The following is a 22,388-nucleotide window of genomic DNA, read 5'->3' as shown; positions in this document are numbered from 1 at the left end:
CTCTCCCACAGTAGGCTGTTGATTATGGTATATAGCCAATGGACATTAAGTATCTTGCGTAGACAATTGTTTATAAATACTTGTACTTTTTGATGATGCTTGTGGTAGTTCTCCAAGTTTCAGCTCCGTACAGTAAAACTGTTTCGACGTTCGTATTGGAGATTCTGATTCTGATATTGGCTGACAGTTGTTTTGAGTTCCATATGTTCTTCAATTGTAGGAATGCGGCCCTTGCTTTGCTAATCCTCGCCTTTACATCTACAATAGATCCTCCTAGTTCATCGATGATGCTTCTCAGGTACGTGAATGATTCCACATCTTCCACAGTTTCTCCATCAAGGGAGATCGGGTCGGTGTTCTTCACGATGTATTTGAGGATCTAGATTTTTCCATTGTTGAGGCCTACTGATGCAGAGGCTGTTGCTGCACTAGTTGTTTTCATCTGCATTTGTTCGTGTGTATGGGACAGAAGGGCTAGGTCATCTGCGAAGTCCAAATTTTTTAATTGATTCCGAGCTGTCCATTGTATTTCGTGCTTTCTGTTTAGTTTTTTCGTATTTCAACTATTCTTAATTCAGAACAAAAACTGCTCTCGGAACAACACGACTTTCTCTATTAAAATATTAACTTACCAGATTTGCACTTGTCAAATAGAAATCATCAACTGAACTGGTTAATGTTGGATATGAAGAAAATGTGATAGCAAAACCAGGAATTTTCTGAGAATCTAAAAAAAATAAAATGCACTAGTTATTTACATCATTTTCAAACCGCTTATTTACATGTTACAGGTTACAATTCAATACAGTTTAACATTTTATATGTTAGTACTTCTTAATCTCTGAGTGTATTTTTTCATTTGTATAGCTTTGCGTTACGTGTCATCTAAAATAAGTTATAAGCATGCTGAAAATGTATAAGGCTTAAACAGTACGTAGGTTTATATACACATATAAAAGTTGAAATAAGTATGTTTAGGCTGGACCTTCAAGGAGGTAAAACGAATATCATCTAATCTTTATATTAAGCATATTTAATATACAACTGGTGGGAATTACTAACATTTGAACTTTCATATTGATTACTATGTGGATGTGCTGTATAAAAATAAGTTCTAATAAGTTTGCTAATCAGTTTAAAATCAATCACATAAAGTTAAGTTCTACGATTATTAAACACTACAGTTTGAAATAAACATATCTAGATTTCAATAATCTAATCATATATAGAAACAACAAAATATAATTAATAGTTTATACTAACATTAATTAACAACTAAGTGGTAAATCGTGTCATGTAATCTAGTTTATAATGCTAAACAAACCAGAACGATCAAGTTGGAATATGGTCATTAGTCTGAATAATTCAATATGGTGACTAATTTTATTTCGTCTTAAGTAACTAGAGGCAAGAGACAGACAGTCCCAGATCAAGGCTTCGTGGAAAGTAGCACGCATTAGAAGACAAGTGTAATACTGAAGAAATCAGTGCTCCTTGTTAAGATTAAATCCTCGCCACAGCCACTGACGTTGTCAGTTAGCGATTCTTCCCTAAATGACTAACTGAATTATCCCGATTTTTACTGTAATGACGAGTTACTTAGACTAGTGGTCAAATTTCAACTTTACCGATAGGATTTAATCAACAAAATAAACGAAATATCATGGTTACTACTGAGGTAATAATCAGTGTTTTTTTAATTTATTTAAACACATAAATATTAGTACGAGGAGAAACCGAATAGATATGCGCCACATAAATCATTCGATTTGTGTAAGGGCTTGAATACTGCCCGTGTGCCCAAACCGAAGCAGATGGTTTTCTTAGCGGGCCACACCCCGAGTCTATAGATGTTTAATCCACAAGGTAGTGGAGCAACGTCAGGAGATGCAGTCCAATGGTAGCTGGTGACCAACGATGGGTTCATACACCATTTGTTTCCTTAGGATTTTGCAGTCCATGTGCACCATTGGTTTGGAATCAGGGTTTTCCAACTCTCCTAGGTGGATCTTCAGTGTCCACCAACCCGGGTAAAGCACCGGACATTCGTTTTTCGTCCTCTCAATTTCGTAAACAACAGTAATGCCGCGAGAAGGCACTGAGTAGGACTTACCTGGTAGTAGTTGTATGCACGTGGCCATTTGAGAGCATTTCGAGAGGGAGAGCTGACTGTCCCCACTCTTGGCCGTACCAGGGCATTTAGGGGCAAAATAGAAGCAATAACAATCAGTGCACATAAAAGTGAAATAAATTTCAGTCAACTTACTTGCATTATTGACAGTTTTCCATGGAAAGTTGTAGTGTTTCAGTACGCGCAGCATAATACTGTATGTTGACCATGTGACATGCGATAAATATACATTATTATCAACTATCTTAATTAGTGCTGAACACGATGGACTAGCGATAAATGGGTGTCCTAATTTGTTTTTGCCTTTCTTTAGTGTAGGGACCGATAACGCACTCACTAAGTCACCAAGATCCCCGTTTAGTTGTAGTAAACTTTAAAATTAAAATTTAAGGTGATGTTACAAATTTGAATTAATAAAATAGATTTTGTTCAAAAAGAATTACTATGTAAAACTGTAGGTTGTGTAACGAATTGATTGCAATGGACACAGCAGAAAGACACAATACTGCATAAACAATTACATCAAAATGAAATAGATATATTTATAATTAACTTTATTTGCTTAAGTGATAGTCTATGGTAAGATAGAATGGTGCTAAGTATTTAAGGAAAACTTGAATTGGTATCGTGCCAAGAATTGAAAGAAAGTTATGCAATGATAGGCTAGAGAAAGAGTGGTAAGGTGAGTAGAATTGTTTACTTTATAGATATTAAGAATGGAATAATTAAAAATTGTAATACTTGCTAAATAATAGTTGTGAAAACAATAAAATAAAAAACAATAGAATTTAGAAAATAGAAAAGGAGGTTAAGACCGTGGAAGAATGAGAGATTGAACATACTGTCTATGTATGCTAAGGTTAGGCTTGAACTGGCTCATAGCAATAGCCTCTGTTGTACTTATGTTTTTCATTTGCATTCCTATTGGTCCAACTTTTCTGACTGTACATATGATTTTGAAGGAAGATCCTTGCTAAGAAACTCCGTCTGTAGCTCCTCAAACGTTGATGCAGGACCCAATGATAGCAACGACGACAGTAAAGATCAGTTCTATGAGAGGCTGCAATCAATCATAGCGAAGTGCTCAGGGAACGACCCGGCTATCCCTATGGGAAACCCAAACGCCAAAGTTGGAATGGACAATATCGGATATGAAGATATCATGAGACGACACGGATTTGGAGAAGGGAACAAGAATAGTGAGAGATTCGCAAACCTATGTGCATTCAATGAATTGGTTATAAGTGGCACAATATTCCCACACAAACACAAACATATATGTTGATAGTTTGACACTTTATCTTGAAATCATAGCCCAACAAAGTAATTGCTCATCGCTGTAGACGGTTTGCTGTATATATGCAGCATCCGGAATTCAAACGATAAACTACACTACAAAGTCGTGCATCGAGGATAGCTGACAGATGCATTCCTAATCAGGACCAGAGTCAGACAAGGCTGTCTACTCTCCCCCTTCCTCTCTCTTCTGGTGGTCGACTGGATTATGAAGACCTCAACATATGAGGGAAAGCAGAGAATACAATGGACAGCTCGGAATCAATTAAAAAATTTGGACTTCGCAGATGACCTAGCCCTTCTGTCCCATACACACGAACAAATGCAGATGAAAACAACTAGTGCAGCAACAGCTTCTGCATCAGTAGGCCTCAACAATGGAAAAATCTAGATCCTCAAATACATCGTGAAGAACACCGACCCGATCTCCCTTGATGGAGAAACTGTGGAAGATGTGGAATCATTCACGTACCTGAGAAGCATCATCGATGAACTAGGAGGATCTATTGTAGATGTAAAGGCGAGGATTAGCAAAGCAAGGGCCGCATTCCTACAATTGAAGAACATATGGAACTCAAAACAACTGTCAGCCAATATCAGAATCAGAATCTCCAATACGAACGTCGAAACAGTTTTACTGTACGGAGCTGAAACTTGGAGAACTACCACAAGCATCATCAAAAAGTACAAGTATTTATAAACAATTGTCTACGCAAGATACTTAATGTCCATTGGCTATATACCATAATCAACAGCCTACTGTGGGAGAGAACAAACCAGCTTCCAGCCGAAGAGGAAATTAGGGAAAGACGCTGGGAGTGGATAGGACATACATTACGGAAATCACCAAACTGCATCACGAGGCAAGCGCTAACTTGGAATCCTAAAAGGAAACGGAGAAGAGGAAAACCGACGAACACACTGTGTTGAGAATTGGAAGCAGATATGGGAAGGAGGAATAACAACTGGAAATTATTAGCTGGATGGAGAGTGCTAGAGGTTAGCCCATGCTCCTCCACGAGGGTTAACATGTGTAAGTAAGTAAATTTTGAAGAAGCCGAGTGATCAGTATTGACTAGATGCTCCTAGATTGAGTTTTTGATCGTCCTCTGTAATTCTTAGGAAAGACATGGAGGGTAGAATTCAGAGATGGGTTTGGAAAGAGTTCGCTTTGTGCGGCCAAAATTACCTGCCCCAGATAAGCAAAGCAGGCTAAATAAAAGGGGAGGTCAGACTTTATTAAGATGCTTTGCGAATAATCAAGTCAATGAAGGCTTTCAAATTTGTCACTCGAAACACCACTTTATATCAATATCTTAATACATATATTCAAAGTCGATAGGAGTCTTTGTGTAAAAGATAACTCCCTAGAAACTCAGGTAAAGTAAAAGAACACCTTTAAGGATGAGTCCCTAAAAAAGGAAACAGAAGTGGGAAAGGTGGTTCATCAAATCAAACTGATTTCAAAAAGGTACTTGCAGTGTCATCTACTCAATATCGACAGCATTAATAATAATAATAATAATGTGTACAAAAGTTGTTATTCTTTTGATAGGACTTAATTTTCAAAACGATACAACTCCTGCATTACTTTCTCATAGCGCATATCACGATTTACAAAACCACTGAAATAAATATGTGGTTGCAACTATCAAATTAAAACAGTTCGTATGCTCGTGATCTATCTTTTTTGTTATTTATGATAAGCTTAGCTTAAAACAAGTCTCAAATACTCAAAAAACAATTTCAATCGCAGATATGAAGACTTACTAAATCCCCATTACTTCGTCAATCATTGTATTCAAATAACTATGGTTTAACAGGTCCGCTCTGTCAATGAATTTTCTATTAAAGGCATCAGACATTCCCTTGAGCTGCCATAACTGTAAACCAACCTGGAAAGTAAAGCAGAAATATACTAATATTTAATAACATTTTCAAACAGATTTTTTGCACAAAAAATAAAATCAACACGGAAAAAATTGTTTACAAAGAATGTCTAGGTTTTAAAATTACATGTTGATCGTATCAGGTAAATAAAATATTACAACCGAAAAATAAGGGTGTAACTTAAGGTTGAAGAACTACATTTGAAAGGATTCTAAAACCTGAGAGGTCTAAAAATTTTATATTTCTAGTATGAAAGTTTGTGGAGACTGTTGAATGTTATTTAGATAACCAATCGACAGAAGTTAGAAAACCATAGAAAATCAAAAATAATTTACATAGTGAATAATAATCCCTGTTGCTTCTTTTATATTGTATTGAAGGGTTGACTAACTGACATACATTGGAAGAGGTTAGCATCTTTTACGTTCTTATATGGGAATATTCAGTAACATTTTAAATGTTTAGACCTGAAATGGTTTTACCGAGATCATATTGTCACTTGCAACAGGTGGCTGATAATTTTAACTTTCAATAACTTATGATATAACTTCATTTTCTAAAACCATAGTCTCTGAAGAGAAAATTTTTAATCAAGTTATTATAACTATACACTTGAATTTCAGATTATTATTGGCAATTTTATATCACGTACGAATTGGATTTATGTGAAAAATCCTGTTGTCATCCATATTTTCAATTTGAACACTCATATTCTTTCTCTTATATTTGTCAATGTAAAGGCTATTTTGAAAGACATATAGTTCTGTTGCTTCCCTTAACTGATATACCTATGTATTGAACACTTACCTACTTTCACTAAATTATCATAATCTACACAGTCCTGAATCCCGTCTGTTAGTTTGGTAAATAAAGTCTGATTGTTGCTCTGTTTGCTTGTGTAGATTGGTCCAAATAAAAGCCAGGTAATCAATAACAACAGATTAAGTCGTTTTATGTACAACTAATACGTAATAATATCTTGACTTTAACAAGACAATAAAGAATTAGATATGATAGCCAGGTTTTAATCTCATTAGTGAGTTAGTGACCTATAATATGTATATCTTCTACTACCTTGAGTAATAAATAACATACAATCATGTTTATTTTTTGTTACGCATGTAATATATAAGCCTTTTATTTTAGTAGGAGAAATCTGTTTTGCCATTCAAATAAATCGTCTTCTAATAACAGTTCATTTGAGGACTTTCATCAATGATTCGATATCGTCAGGGATCGGCCACATTGTATCCCTATGCGCATCAATTAGTCGGTGTATTATTCTTCACTTAACAACCCAAAACAAGCACACTATAGGGAAATTTTAAAATCATTCTTTATAACAGACTTTGGTGGTCTTTCTTGACTTCAAAGCAGCGTTTGACTCTGTGGACCGAGAGGTTTTGCGGCAGTGTCTGTCACTGAAGGACGTACCTTAGAAGTACATATACCTTATGAATGCTCTTTATTCGAACACTACCAGTCAAATCAGAGCTTATGGTGAACTGTTATCTTGTTTTGCAACCTCAATTGGTGTCTGACAAGGCTGTCCACGATCTTCATTTTTGCCAATTTCATCATAGACACAACATTTTGTGCAGGTGAGATGTGTGTCTACCAACCAAATTTAGTGTACGATGGGCAAGAATCAGCTCAGTTCTACTTAATTGTTGTAAGATACGGCCTATAAAAGCTGAAGACATGTGAAAGCTCCAGGAGTTTGATCATACGTGATTTTTAAGAATTGTCCGCGTTTCTTGGAATAACTGAGAGGACAGTTTTGAAGTTAAGTATGGGGTACTTGACAAAGGTAGCAAATCGTTCGAATTACGTCCAACCATCGCCTACTTCGACGAGCGATGCTTGTTAGTGCAGGTGTGGGTTGGAAGAAAGCTGCGGACGGCCAAACTAAAACGTAGGATCTGTCCATGAAGTCATTGGCCATGAGTTTAAACCATTTAGGTAGAGATGGACTACTAGCTTGGAGTCTGCGTGATAAACGCGACCAGTGGTTGGATACTTTGGCGAGCATGGCTAAGAATCGTTTATACATACATTTCCACTTTGTTTTTCAGATTATATTTTCACATTTTAAGCTTTCTCGTTATCACTGCTACTATACGGTCTCGATATCTTTTTTTATTTTCATGTCATCGGGCTGGTCAGGTATGAAAACTTACGCCAATCCACATCGGCAAAAAGGCTCTATGTTGATGGTGTATGTTTCTCTGTCTGGTAGAACATTTTATACTTATATCACATTCTATTTTTTCCACTAAAATATAACAGAATAAATACGTAATTTCAGTGGTTGGGGTTAATAGAAAATGTAAGAGAAATCCCTATCTTTTAGTGTTGTTTGAATCATATCTCAGAGGTGCGACGTTTGTCAAAGATATACTAAAAAACCGTATGGTCTGAGTCAAAAAAGTTTTCATCAGAATATTTCACCTGGGATCTTCCACAAAAAATCTATAAGTAGTTGTTTGACCAAACAAAGTCTGAAATACTTCATTCTCCCTGTCCATTCTAGGTGCTCAAACTTTGGCAGTAGATTAGTATAAATTTGAAGTTTAGCCATTTAACTAGTCACAGTAACCCATTCGACTTGCATCAGAAATGGGTTGGTTATTCCGTCCAATTGACTTATTAAGAGGGGATTTGAATTTTAAACAAAAATACTTTATCGCAAATAATGTTGTACTAACAATGAGTGGAGAATAGCATTATGCTTTATGAAAATTTCATGGACCGTTATTTCTATCTGATAGTAAGATCTAGTGATTTCATATACAAAATGACTCCAGCTCATCTCACGATGCTTATTCCGAAGTACACATATTAAAAGTATGAAATTATATCAAGATACATTTTAAGTAAAGCAAATAATTTAGATCCTTACTTGATACCAAAAAGGATTATGTTCACCATGTTTATATGCCTCATTCAACATATAAGCCATATTTTCTGATAGGTACTTCTGTAAAACTTCACAGTCTTTAGAAAGTGGAATCGGGCACATATCTAAAACAAGACATCAATTCGAATTATTAATCATTCTTATTTAGACATTGAAGACGTAAGTAATATTTCTTCCCAAAAAGATCCTTATGACTTTTCAAAACTAATATACAGATCCTACATTTGAACATAAAACTGATATTAAATGGGTGGCAGTTAACTAATTAGGAGGATGATTGATAACAGATACAAGTTTCGGGGACAGGCTGTATAGTTGGTGGTAAACAGGACTAACTGAAATGCCAATGAGGCCTCCTGATATTTAAAATGTTCCGGCCGACTGCATTAGGAAAGGAAAATCCTTTCTGAGAAGCGAGAAAAAGAGAATAAAGTAATATTGATGGTCTCATTACGTGATGGGGATGACCACAGAGTAATGTCGACCAAACAAAGTCTTTTGTGAGTACCTGTTATCCGTGTTGTAGATTTAGGTTTGTACTTAAGAAATCATTGTCATATGCACCACATATTCGTGAAGTAATGACGTGGACAGTCTTTGCAGTTGATTTGTACCATCTTTCCCGCCTCAAAAAACGCCAATGTTGTAGATAGTAATCAACTGTATAAAAATCTACCACATCCGCCCATTATTTGGTAAAAATATTAGTATAATTTGACCCTCGAATGTGAGTACTTACCTCTTTACTACTGCTTCCTCACCTACCTACTTAGCATGATGGATACTTAACAAATAAATGTTCTAGTTTTTAGTAGTTTGATAAATATCTGAGTCTATAGATGAACAGAAGGAGATTACATCACAAAGTGATTTTATAGACCCATATATCTATAAAACAATCATAAATACCATTGTACAGCTTAAGTAAAGGATTTCGTTAGAAAGAAAATATTGCCCTCTGAATTATTTTTATTTTTGTTATCTTAATTAAATGTTTTGGTCATTACTGCACTTCTGGGTCGTCACGAAAGGCAAATTAGAACTACGAGATATATCACTTCAAAATTAGCAAATGTAAAGGCAACGACTGCTTGTTACGTAGTTTATTTTCGTTAGTACATAAAGTGTACATAACGCGCTAGTTGTGATAACAGGAAAAGGATGGATAAGTATAAATTAACCGCGATCGTATATGTCTTTAATAGTTTTTCTACCGGAAGTTCGGAATATTTGTCGGGTAGATTACTTTCTTTTCAAAACTTGAGATAAATTATAGACACACAATATGTTCATGGAAACGGAATCATGTGAAAAAAGGATAGATTCTTTCTCTTGAGATTTCAGATTTAACTTGGTGATAAGAGTTCAAAAGCTTTTAGACTTATTATCGCATTTTTAGACTACTGCATACAAGTATCCCAATCATCTTGTAAAAATAACCACGATATCAGTGGTAGTGAAATTAAAAAACTCTGTCCGCTTAACAGTCAGTCAGTTGGCCTGTCAACCGCAACATGGAACCTAGCACGTGTACACATCGATTCAAGCTGTTACACCATACCAGTGCATTGAGATGCTAGAGTGGTACATACATTGACAGTATTAGTGGTGACAGAAAAGATTATGGTTGGAGGATATGGTTTGAAATGTGTTGGTGAAATAAAAACGATCCTTTTTAAGATAACTAAGAAACTTAGAACTTAATGGAAGACAAGAAACAAATGAACCAAGCCTAGTGAAAACCATTCCGAACCATGTCATTTAGGTCTTTAACCACTAGTTACAATAATCATGCAAATCCCAACCCGATAGTTTGCACCAACCTACACGATCAAATCCAATAGGCAGTGACATCATGGACTGATGTCAGGTTTTGATTAGACCGCCCCTAGTTTTTTCCAACCTTCTTTTTGCACCTGCAAACATCGCACATAAAGGCAGATACTCGCTGGGTATTTGTAATACATGTTTTAACGAACTCGGTCGATGAAAACACTTTACCATTCAATTTGGTATCCTAACCCATGACCTCGCGCTTAACTTCATTACTACTCACTTGGCGGTCCAAAGATTCGCTGGCAATGTTCCAAAAGTATTTGTGATTGAATATCAGTGGTCTACGAACTTTTCATTGAAAGACCGCACAGCATACTCATCCGTTAGTTAGTAGATGAACATCTCTTATACTCCACAGGTGATGCAGGTTGAGAAATGTCAACGAGGCCTTTGGGATCCGTGTTGAGATTTCATAGGACACTAACTCACCAAAGCTGATCAGACTTTTAAGATAAGTGGAGGGGTCGGTGGGCCCATTCAACTCTTTACTATTAGCTTAGATGTTGGTACAGACCCAGCCTTAAGAAAGATTTTGTATTTATAGGGATAGAAACACACTTCAAACGTTCTCGCTTTGATTATTGTTTGATAACGATTGTACACAAGATTGAGCTTGCAACACGACAGGTAAACCAAATGTCTACTGGCGTGCCGTGACATGCTTAATTAGACCTAGTTTTGTAAAACATCGTTTTCTTGAATCATTACTTCGCAAAAAAATTCAGAAATCTTCAACTGTTACCAAGAAATATCACAAGAATGGTGACTGTAATATCCCTCCACTTTGTGAAAACACAGTGGGTGGTAATAATAGTCTAGTATGGAAATTTCGAAGATAGAAATTAACTTATCATATACCTTACTTATGTGGCAACCCTGTTGTAATTTTCTTTTACTCTCTCTCTTTATAAAACTGAGGTGAACTACTTAAACCGATAGAAACTTTCTATCATATCAAATACACTGCTTCACCATTGTTAAGTGCTGCCATTCACCTACTCCTAATTATTTCTTGCCTTGGATTATACTCACTCCTTTTTTCTACTTCTTTATAATTTTATCCTCTTATTGAGCGTCCCATACTTATTTTGGTGCCCATTGGTGATGAGGTTTATGTTTAGGTAAAATAAGATGTCTTAATGTAGGCTACGTAGTAATATCAATTTCGGCCCTGGTGGCCTGTACAATAATAATTGATTCAAACGAACTTATTGGTAAAAGATTGACTCAATAACATTTACTAGTAACGTTACTGAAACCAGAAAGTAGGCAGTAGATATCTGTAAACACTGAACTGTATCCTCTTGGAGTAAAAATTAAAAAAAATCTATCTTTAAACTCAAAAAGCTGAGTAACGAAACTGGTCGTTTCATTTCGTAACAACACTGCGGTTTAGTAACAGACACTGAACATATTCACTGGACAATTCTGATTCATTCCGCATTTCGCGAAACAATGAACCTTTGATATCATGTATGAATAAATATTTTTTGAAGTTTGCAAGAAGTCAATTTCTTCAAACTTCTATAAACATAAACACCAAGTGAAATTGAAGGATTAAAGTCATTAGCTTATGAGCGAGTGGCAAAAACATATAACGGTTCTTTGATGGAACATAATGAATCATAATTTTGCTCAAGATTGTGCCGAAGGATAATTTTGAACTTCATTTTCAAAATAATACGTATGCAGATTAAAGTCAAGATACGTTACCGAAAGTCCATTCAGGCCTTATTAAGAATAAAACAATTTGATGCTGTTGAAAAATACCTTTGACAGTGTTTATCCATTGGGATACAGTCAAACTGAGTGTGAGGTTAGTTTCCAGAAACCCAGCCCAGTAAGCTTGTAGATTGTCAGGAAAGTCAGACGACGTTGCCACTGTAAGTGATGACCAGCTTGAAGGTTAGCGGGATAAAGACACAGAATTACCCAGTGGTGTTTATTTTTTCTTCAAAAGCAGCTATCGCTACCATACTAGAGTTTTGAAAAGTTTCCTTATCTACTGTAAATTGGATGATTATCACTATATGTTTGACTACCTACATGTCATATAATGGAAATAAAGATGTGACTTGTTTTCTTTTGCTGAAATAAGGGCTATAGATGGGCTCTCCCCATATATCTCAACGAGCATAAACAAAAAAGTGATAACCACTCCAAAATACATCTTGACGCCGTATTGTCTGTTTGAGTTGTAGGTCATATCGTTGAAAAAGAAAAACATATTGGTCCTCTAAATAAGCATGAAAATTTTGCATTTCCAAAAGATGCCTCTCATTTAGTTGTTGTTCTTCGTGTGTTCTTTTGCAATTTTGAGATACCTACTGTTGGCCAGTTTGGGAACTGAACAATTTCCAACCAAATTTTTTCCTTGGCCTCAATAGTGATTAATTCAGGTTAAACGTCCTGGTATTTTATATAATTTGGGATAGTTTTCAATTTGATGATGATACTTAACTGGTTCGAATATATTAGGCATTGTAGTACTACTTTTTTTTCATTTGGAGCTCTAATTGGTTCTGCAACATCAATCCCAATACAGTTGTTGAAGCGAATTTTCGCAAAGTCCTTTGACAGGAGATAAAACCAACACAGCCAAAATACATTTGCTAACTATCAGCTCCCTATATGAATATTAATTACAGGTATATTTATAATATTTTGTATTTTTAATAGTCGTACCTAATATTTATGGTCCTATATGACCAAAACTGTGTTTTAAATGCAGGATGCATGATAAGCCCGTCATTGTGAAGACCTCAGAAACAATCAGTAAATAAAGAGTATGACATTCGAATTATCTCGGAACATAAACTGTACTGAAGTGTTTGTTCCTGAATTTGGTCAAAAATCTTAACTCCTTCATTTGCCCTGATCAAGTTGCACGGGTTTCCGTTTTTTTCAGGTCCTGAAATTCCATCAGACGTAAAAAGTGATTTTTCAAGACTAACTGAAGGAACACTGAACTAAATGGTTGTAGCTGTAAATAATTTCCTAAAATCAATAGCTTTCTAAGTGTTCGACATTGAATTCTGACCACGTTGTTTAAGTGGACTTGTTTAACTGAAGGCTGCATCCGTACCAGATCACGTTTCGAACCAGCGTGGGACACTGCTCCTACGTTTCAATAGCCAGCTTAGAGTAAACACTTCGCGATATATTGATAACGTATCAAATATATCTTTCCTACCACTTCGCATCTGACTTCTGATTTCATTCGGCTGGGGAAAGCTTCGTATATAGAAGGTGCCACTAGTAGCAGGTTGTAAAATCAGAATACTAGTCGTATCTTCATGGTCTTTGACTGTAATGATACGAGCAACGCCACTCATCTTCAGTGGGTCAACCAAACTAAGGCTCTTATGACGGGTTGGACTACCCTAATTTAGTCTCCGTCATTTAAGTCAATAGCATTCAATATTATCAGTAGTGATCATGTTTTCTACAGGGATCCGCTTTCATGTACTATACCAGTAGTTGGTTATCCAGTGAAGAAATACTTAACAAATAAACTAACGTGGAACAAAATGAAATATGCCACTGGGCTTTTCTTTGCATTGACAGAAATCAGATTTTAGCTTCTAAGCAGCTTTATGAAGATGAGGTATCGGATCGTACTCAGTATTTTGGATTTAGATGTGCTGGTCATTTACAGTCTTTATTATTAGGGTATTCAGATTCTGGCCATATAAATCTGAACCATCTATTCCTTGAAATGCAGTTCGGCATTCGTACATAGCAATACTCACTAGTACTTGGAACTGAAGAGATCTAGATTCCCCTTAACCTCACTAAATCAAAGTTCTGGTTAGCAGGTTTGATGATTTCTTATGCCCATCGCCCACATAGGTGGCTCAGAGTCAAATCCTTAAACGCTTATTTGGTGCATGTAGCCCCACTTCATTTAATAGCAGTATAAGGATGACATGAGAATAGGAGTTAATCAATACGTACTACATATTTGATTAAATATAATACTAACAGAACATATCACCAGATACCTGATTTACTGTTCACTGTAAACAGAAATAAATATATATGGCTAGTCGTTGAAATTACTGTGCCTCGTTCACCTTGCGATGCTGTCTGGGTTCGGAGCGAATTAAGTACCACTGTGTTCAACGTTCTCGGTGTCTCGTTCCTCTGGGACTCGCTAAGCTCCAAGGTTGATCAGCATATATCCTGACCGACCAAAGGCTTCGTTAGTACATATTTGAAACCTTACGAACGAAAGCAATAACATTCTGCACTTCTAAAACCCGTATTCTGATAAAAAGGGCATTTGAGTGAAGAAAAACTTTTAAGAACTTATTTTTGGAACTTCGACATAAAAATTGGGAATTTCGTGATACGATCGACGATGCATGAGGACAGAAAATTGTGAGTTATGAACTGAACATGACGGAAAATTGAAGTCTTCATACTATAAACAGTTGGAGGTTGAGTATTTATCAAGGTCACTTCGTTCTTTATATATTATCTTGTACTGAAGGCTAACTCCGCCTGTAGCTCTTCTAGAGTTACTGCCGGTCCCAAGCCCGGGTAAAGAAGGAGGGTTGGGCATGGGGTTAGCGACCCCATCCCGTAGAAAAGCTAACTCGCTAAAAAAACGCTAACCAGAAAAAATAATTCAAACCATTTAAACTCTGTCCTGGGAGTTGAAGGAATAATTATGACGTCTCATGATGAAAGCCGAAATTCTTCGGAAGTCACGAGATCGATGCACCTTCTAACAACCAGAGCAACACTCTTTATAGGTACATGGAACGTCCGGACAATGTGGGAGACAGGAAAGACCAGCCAAATAGCAATGGAAATGAGGAGATACAACTTGGCAGTACTCGGAATCAACGAAACCCATGGGACACAAACTGGACAACAAAGGCTAGGTACAGGAGAGATGCTGCTGTACTCCGGTCACGAAGGGGAAAATGCTCCACACACTCAGGGAGTTGCTCTAATGCTGTCCAAAGAAGCACGAAATGCACTTGTGGGATGGGAATCTCATGGACCCAGGATAATCAAAGCATCATTCAGAACAAAGAAGGAGGGGATCACAATGAACGTTATCCAATGTTATGCACCCACCAATGATAGCAACGACGATGATAAAGATCAGTTCTATGAAAGGCTGCAATCAATTATAGCGAAGTGCTCACGAAAAGACCTCACCATCCTGATGGGAGATCTAAATGCTAAAGTTGGAGTGGACAACACAGGAGATGAAGATATAATTGGACGACATGGACTAGGAGAGAGAAATGAAAATGGGGAGAGACTTGCAAACCTATGTGCATTCAACAAATTGGTTATAGGCGGCACAATATTCCCACACAAGAGCATACACAAAGCTACATGGATCTCACCGGACCAAACCATAGAGAACCAGATAGATCACATCTGTATCAACAAAAAATTCCGAAGGTCAATGGAAGATGTGAGAACCCGGAGAGGAGCTGACATAGCTTCAGATCACCACCTGGTTGTGGCCAAGATGAGACTGAAGCTAAAGAAACACTGGACAACTGGACAAACAGCACTACAAAGGTTCAATACAGCCTTCCTTCGAGATATTGACAAACTCAATGAATTCAAGATAACTCTCAACAACAGGTTCCAAGCTCCACAGGATCTACTGAAAGAACAAGAAACTACGATGGAGGACAACTGGAAAGGGATAAAGGAAGCACTAACTTCAACGTGTCAGGAGGTTCTTGGTCCTAAGAAGCATCACCATAAGGAATGGATCTCTATGGGAACCCTGGACAAAATTCAAGAAAGGAAGAACAAGAAACTAGCAATTAACAACAGCCGAACACGAGCAGAGAAAGTCAAAGCGCAAGCAGACTACGCAGAAGCAAACAGGGTAGTGAAGAAAAGCATTAAAGCCAACAAGCAGAAATACATGGGAGAACTAGCAACGACGGCGGAAAAAGCTGCAAGAGAAGGGAATATGAGACAACTATATGATACAACGAAGAAATTGGCAGGGAGATATAACAAACCAGAGAGACCAGTCAAGGACAAAGAAGGGAAGACAATCACTGAGATTCAAGAACAGAGGAAAAGATGGGCAGAATACTTCGAGGAACTGCTGAATAGACCAGCCCCATTGAATCCACCGAACATCGAAGCAGCACACAATGACCTTCCAATAGATGTCACTCCACCAACGACCGAAGAAGTCAAGATGGCCATCAGACAAACCAAAAGTGGGAAGGCGGCAGGACCTGACAATATACCAGCAGAAGCACTGAAGTCAGACATTGAAATAGCTGCAAACATGCTTCACCTTCTATTCGGGAAGATTTGGGGAGAGGAACAAGTGCCAATGGACTGGAAAGAAGGATATCTCATCAATATACCAAAGAAAGGAGATCTGAGCAAATGTGAGAACTACAGAGGCATCAGTTTGTTATCAGTACCAGGAAAAGTCTTCAACAGAGTGCTGCTGAATCGGACGCCGAACTTAGGGATCAACAGGCTGGATTCCGTAAGGATAGGTCATGCACAGACCAGATTGCGACACTACGGATCATCGTAGAACAATCAGTTGAGTGGAACTCATCACTATACGTCAACTTCATTGACTATGAGAAGGCGTTTGACAGCGTGGACAGGAGAACATTGTGGAAACTTCTTCGACACTATAGAGTTCCTGAAAAGATTGTCAACATTATCCAGAACTCATACGATGAACTACAGTGCAGAGTGATGCATGGAGGACAGCTGACAGATGCATTTCCAGTAAGGACCGGAGTCAGACAAGGCCGATTACTCTCCCCCTTTCTCTTCCTTCTAGTGATTGACTGGATTATGAAGAATTCGACATCTGAAGGGAAATACGGAATACAATGGACTTCTCAGAATCAATTAGATGATTTGGACTTCGCAGATGACCTAGCCCTCCTCTCTCATACACACGAACAAATGCAGATGAAGACAGCAAATGTAGCGGCAGCCTCCGCATTCACAAAGTAAAAAGCAAGATTCTCAAATGCAACACGGAGAACACCAACCCAATCACACTTGATGGAGAAACTCTGGAAGAGGTGGAAACATTCACGTACCTGGGGAGCATCGTTGATAAACAAGGAGGATCGGATGCAGATGTAAAGGCGAGGAATGGCAAAGCAAGGGCAGCATTTCTACAATTGAAGAACATATGGAACTCAAAACAACTGTCAACTAATTTCAAGGTCAGAATCTTTAATACGAACGTCAAGACAGTTCTACTGTATGGAGCTGAAACGTGGAGAACTACTACGACCATCATCAGGAATGTACAAGTACTTATAAACAGTTGTCTACGAAAAATACTCAACATCCATTGGCCGGATACTATCAGCAACAGCGTTTTATGGGAGAGGACAAACCAGCTTCCAGCTGAAGAGGAAATTAGGAAAAGACGTTGGAAGTGGATCGGACATACATTAAGGAAATCACCAATGTGCATTGCAAGGCAATCCCTAACTTGGAACCCGGAAGGGAAGCGGAAAAGAGGAAGGCCAAAGAACACACTACGCCGGGAAATAGAAGCAGATATGAAAAGGATGAATAGCAACTGGAAAGAACTGGAAAGGAAGGCTCAGGACAGAGTTGGATGGAGAATGCTGGTGAGTGGCCTATGCTCCTCGACGAGGGGTAACAGGCGTAAGTAAGTAAGTACTGAAGGCTAACTTTCTTTGATTTTAAAAATTATCCTTCTCAAGTATATCATATGATAGCTGAATAGTTTATCGCTGAGATACCCTCACATTCACATCACCGATTTTATTACTAACACAGCTTATTTATTTATGTAGCCATAGTTCTGAATTGAACACTTATCACTTGTGTTATCTAGGGTATCTCGGAAGTGAATGAACACTCACAATTGTTACATGTTATACTCTTCATCATTATCAAACGAACATCATTCCATATTCATAACTGACATATGATTTTCAATAAGGTCAAGAGATCAAAATGTAAGAGCTGCCTCAGTAGACAAAATGGTCCTACCTATAATCTTTCGATCACCGAACCGAAACGGATGTAATTAGCTCACTCTCGATGTTATATGTTGCTTCGAGTTTTGCATTCGTCGATGCCTGAACTAGCGATAAGGAGTGAAGTAGTGGGGCATACTGACACATTCACTTACCATGGAAGTTTCACAAGCCATATCGGAGTTGTGTCTAAAGAAATATAGAGGCGGATTAAGTGATCAGAACGGGGTTTTACCAACTGACCTTGTGTTATCAGCAATATGCCCATTAAAAGAAAAAAATAGGTATACTAAACGAAAATTCGCCCTGTCCATCTTTACGGCTGTGAATTGTGACTTCGAAAAACAGAACATGGACTTGGGTTACTGGTATTAGGTTGTGGACGCTACGGAAGCCTTGGTCGCGTATGTTGTGCTGTCCAAATTAGCAACCCTGAAGCCAGATACAGGGTTTAAGGCAGACATAGAGAATCGGATAATGGGGTTTGAACCTTTATAAACTGAGGTAGCTGGGTCATGTTTTACATATGCGTAACCGTTGCCTGCTTCAAAATACGATGTATACTGGTACACACGTCGGAACAAAGACAGGGGTAGCTAAACGAAAAGGTAACATCAGTCCATTTATTCACTTACATTTGAGGCGAGTTATTTCGTTAGATACAGACCGCCTGGTTACGGTTCAAGCAATTGCTTGGTTTGAGACGTTCACTGCTAACGTTTAGGATAGGTCGAAATTGTCTTCCATAATGTCTTGGGTTTCGAAATTACACTATATATTTTTTATTGAGAAACACATTCTACTTTTGTCATGTTTTTTACGATGAATCCTATCTGAAAGTGTTGATCCTTCTACTCTCCCGGGACTTGTATCGATAATTTCGTCTAACCGAGCAATGTTGTTTGACGACCTGGATTGGTTTACACGTCCATGGTCCCACGTTACGGATGACTTTCTGACTGTGCGAAAAACCTGAACACACCGGCTTACTGTATATAAATAAAAATTGCACGACTGCTTCCCTAATCATAATAAGCCCAAAGCTTTAATAAAGGCCAGTAAGCTGTTAAGTTCTACCAGCTTGATGTAAGGTGAATAAGTGGTGCATAAGAGAAAAAACAGGAGCATAAAAAGTTTCTAGGTAAAATCATCAATATTTATCTTCAATTGATAAATTCATTCACCACAATTTGTTTGAGCACTTGAATCTGGATTCATATACAGCTATAATATTTGAAAGTATATAACCAATTTCCGTGCTACTCCAGTAATTTTCTGATGCTTATGTGAGTACTTTAAATACATCTTACGAATTTTAAAGTACTTGAAGAATCATAAGAATCGGAAAGTTTATAATTATTTTCCACCCTTTGCAAAAGGATCTATTTAGTCTGACTTATGTTGAGACTAAATTTATATTACGGAGCTTAAGGTGCTTGGATCTGGTAAGTGGACTGTGAGTTATTAAGATCTCATAAAATTGTTTGACACTATAGCTATTTTGTAACCTTAAATACACTTTTGCCTCATATGTAGTACCCACCTTTATGTGGGTACACAGAACTTCAGCTAGATAACCTTGCAACAATATTAAATTTTGATGTTTTGTAAAAAACTTGTCTGTCATATTTCCCGTAATCCGTTGAGTGAGTTCTCACTTCTGAGCGTTATAACAGTCTCCAATTTAATGTAAACAGAGACTCATATATCTCATTAAAGTTATGAACTTCTTGACTGTTTGTAATGGTTTGACGTAGAGAGTTAGAGTCGTATGATAAATTGAAGGATTTTAATTATTGCATTAATCAGAAATTCCTGAAACAATGTAATTTTAGCAAAAATAACGCATTGTATTTAGAATTTGAAATCAGCCAGGAATCAAGTACAAAACAATCATTTGTTCATATAAACATCACAAAAGGCCAGAGACTTTGGTCGATCTTATAGAAACATTCCTAATTTCAGTCGCAAAAAGTTTTTAACATGTTGATGAGTTATTTTATTGAACCAATTTGGCGTGCCAAACTAAATATCGGTATATTAGGTAACAAACTCGTTTGTAACTAAGAGTCAGGTGATTTTCTGTAGGCGGAATATGATCGATTTCAGTGTGCATCCTACTCAGGGTATCTATCAGTATATGGCTAACGATAGAATCGAATGCTATATGTGTGATACTGTTCAACCCTCATTTTTGTTTCTAAAACTGAAAAGGAATTGTTGATTGGCCACGCTTTACCTAAAGTTTTTCAAAAAGAACGTCCGAGATTTAGCTGAATCTCTAAGACAAATGCCTTCGTGCAAGATAATTTGAAATCATATTCTTATTCAACAAAACAGAAATTTCATTGATGTCAATAATCACCAGTGTATTGTAATATTCTAATTGCTGAAGCGCTTAACAAAGTCAGATAATGTAATCAGTTCAGCTAAAATGTGAAAGAAGCTTGATTTATGTTTTATAAGTGTCATTGGGACTCATTTTGTATAGTCTGTGCATTTCGACCACACTCAATATCTTGGATATAACTGGTGGGAGACTTATGATCAGATGATTGATGTTTCTATTACGATGTTTGGAATTCTTCCTAATTCTTCACTGAACAGACGGAGGGTATTTTAGAAATATGGTCTTTTATGTCAGTCAGCAGAGTGAAACTACTATTTTTAGTAAAGACGCATGAAGTTTCGTTTTGTTAGTAGCGATTTAAAAATCTTATCATAAATGTAGACATTTAAAGAAGGTGAAATCGATCTATGATTAGAAACGCTGGCTTTAAATTTCATTTAAACCAAAAACAATGTGAAAACAATTGTACATCAGCCTTAAAAAGCGACCTATCAATGAAAATGTGTTGATAAAACACTATTTTATTAAGCATAGTCTCATCACCTGGATTTCCTCGAACAAGAATATACCACTCACCTATCAACTAATAAGATTTTAAAATGTTTTTAAACTTCTACATCGTGAAGAACGCCAACCCGATCTCCCTTGATGGAGAAACTGTGGAAGATGTGGAATCATTCACGTACCTGAGAAGCATCATCGATGAACTAGGAGGATCTATTGTAGATGTAAAGGCGAGGATTAGCAAAGCAAGGGCCGCATTCCTACAATTGAAGAACATATGGAACTCAAAACAACTGTCAGCCAATATCAGAATCAGAATCTCCAATACGAACGTCGAAACAGTTTTACTGTACGGAGCTGAAACTTGGAGAACTACCACAAGCATCATCAAAAAGTACAAGTATTTATGAACAATTGTCTACGCAAGATACTTAATGTCCATTGGCTATATACCATAATCAACAGCCTACTGTGGGAGAGAACAAACCAGCTTCCAGCCGAAGAGGAAATTAGGGAAAGACGCTGGGAGTGGATAGGACATACATTACGGAAATCACCAAACTGCATCACGAGGCAAGCGCTAACTTGGAATCCTAAAAGGAAACGGAGAAGAGGAAAACCGACGAACACACTGTGTTGAGAATTGGAAGCAGATATGGGAAGGAGGAATAACAACTGGAAATTATTAGCTGGATGGAGAGTGCTAGAGGTTAGCCCATGCTCCTCCACGAGGGTTAACATGTGTATGTAAGTAAGTAAGTAAAACTAGGACATCTGTCAAAAGTATGAACGGTGTTTGATGTTGTTATCTAAATTTCTTGAGATAGTTTTCCTGCAGTTATCGGTACAAATAAAACTCAGATAAGTCACTGTGAGCTATAGAACAGTTCAATATTAGTCTCTTTTAATTATACAGCTATGGAGTTAAATTTGAATCACGTTGAAATCTTTTCAATTTCAAGATGAGCAGAAAATGTCGAAAAAAATGTGTGTAGTGTTTGTTAGTCTCAAGTTCTGCTAACCCAATGTGAATACATTTGACCTTTTGTCTATGGGCTTCACGCAGTTTGATAATAAACTGTAAAACATACATTTGCAACAGACTGAAATGCTATAAATGTCTTATTTGTTTGATTAAAATATTTCTAAGGGTTGTTAGTAATTATTAATAGGTCTTGGTTTCCGTGCTGAATTTTACAGAAAGACATGGATCATTTACTTTAGGTTTCCCAAAAAGCTCTAGTTATAGCATACGTATTTAAAAGTAATTTCACTTCTATATATGGTATCTTGGGTTGGTAAACAAAAGGTTTTAGTCTTTGTTAAACGTCATTACGACTAAAGGATAATGGACAAAATCAGAAAGTCTTAGTGACTTTCAATAAGATATCTCAAATAACATACTTCCTTAAGTTTGCATAAGGGTTGGAATGATGTTAGGGATTTTTTATGCATCAGATGTGCTTG

General features: G+C 37.1%; 1 protein-coding gene across 1 annotated transcript in view; it reads right to left on the bottom strand.

Moving 5' to 3' along the window:
• The window catches only part of Smp_126120 (hypothetical protein), a gene marked incomplete at both ends in the record, with an annotated part of 18,767 nt that extends 10,428 nt beyond the window's left edge, over positions 1-8,339 (bottom strand). The window contains 4 exons of the mRNA XM_018793989.1: positions 633-727; positions 2,267-2,502; positions 5,198-5,322; positions 8,220-8,339. Of these exons, the coding sequence (XP_018648446.1) occupies positions 633-727; positions 2,267-2,502; positions 5,198-5,322; positions 8,220-8,339 (576 nt within the window). The remainder of the gene's footprint in view (positions 1-632; positions 728-2,266; positions 2,503-5,197; positions 5,323-8,219) is intronic.
• Positions 8,340-22,388: the final 14,049 nt, after the last annotated feature.

Source organism: Schistosoma mansoni, chromosome 1, assembly GCF_000237925.1.
Source record: "Schistosoma mansoni strain Puerto Rico chromosome 1, complete genome".
NCBI classification, from domain to species: domain Eukaryota; kingdom Metazoa; phylum Platyhelminthes; class Trematoda; order Strigeidida; family Schistosomatidae; genus Schistosoma; species Schistosoma mansoni.
The sequence above is the reverse complement of the archived record's forward strand: the minus strand, read 5'-3'. Positions and strand labels throughout refer to the sequence as shown.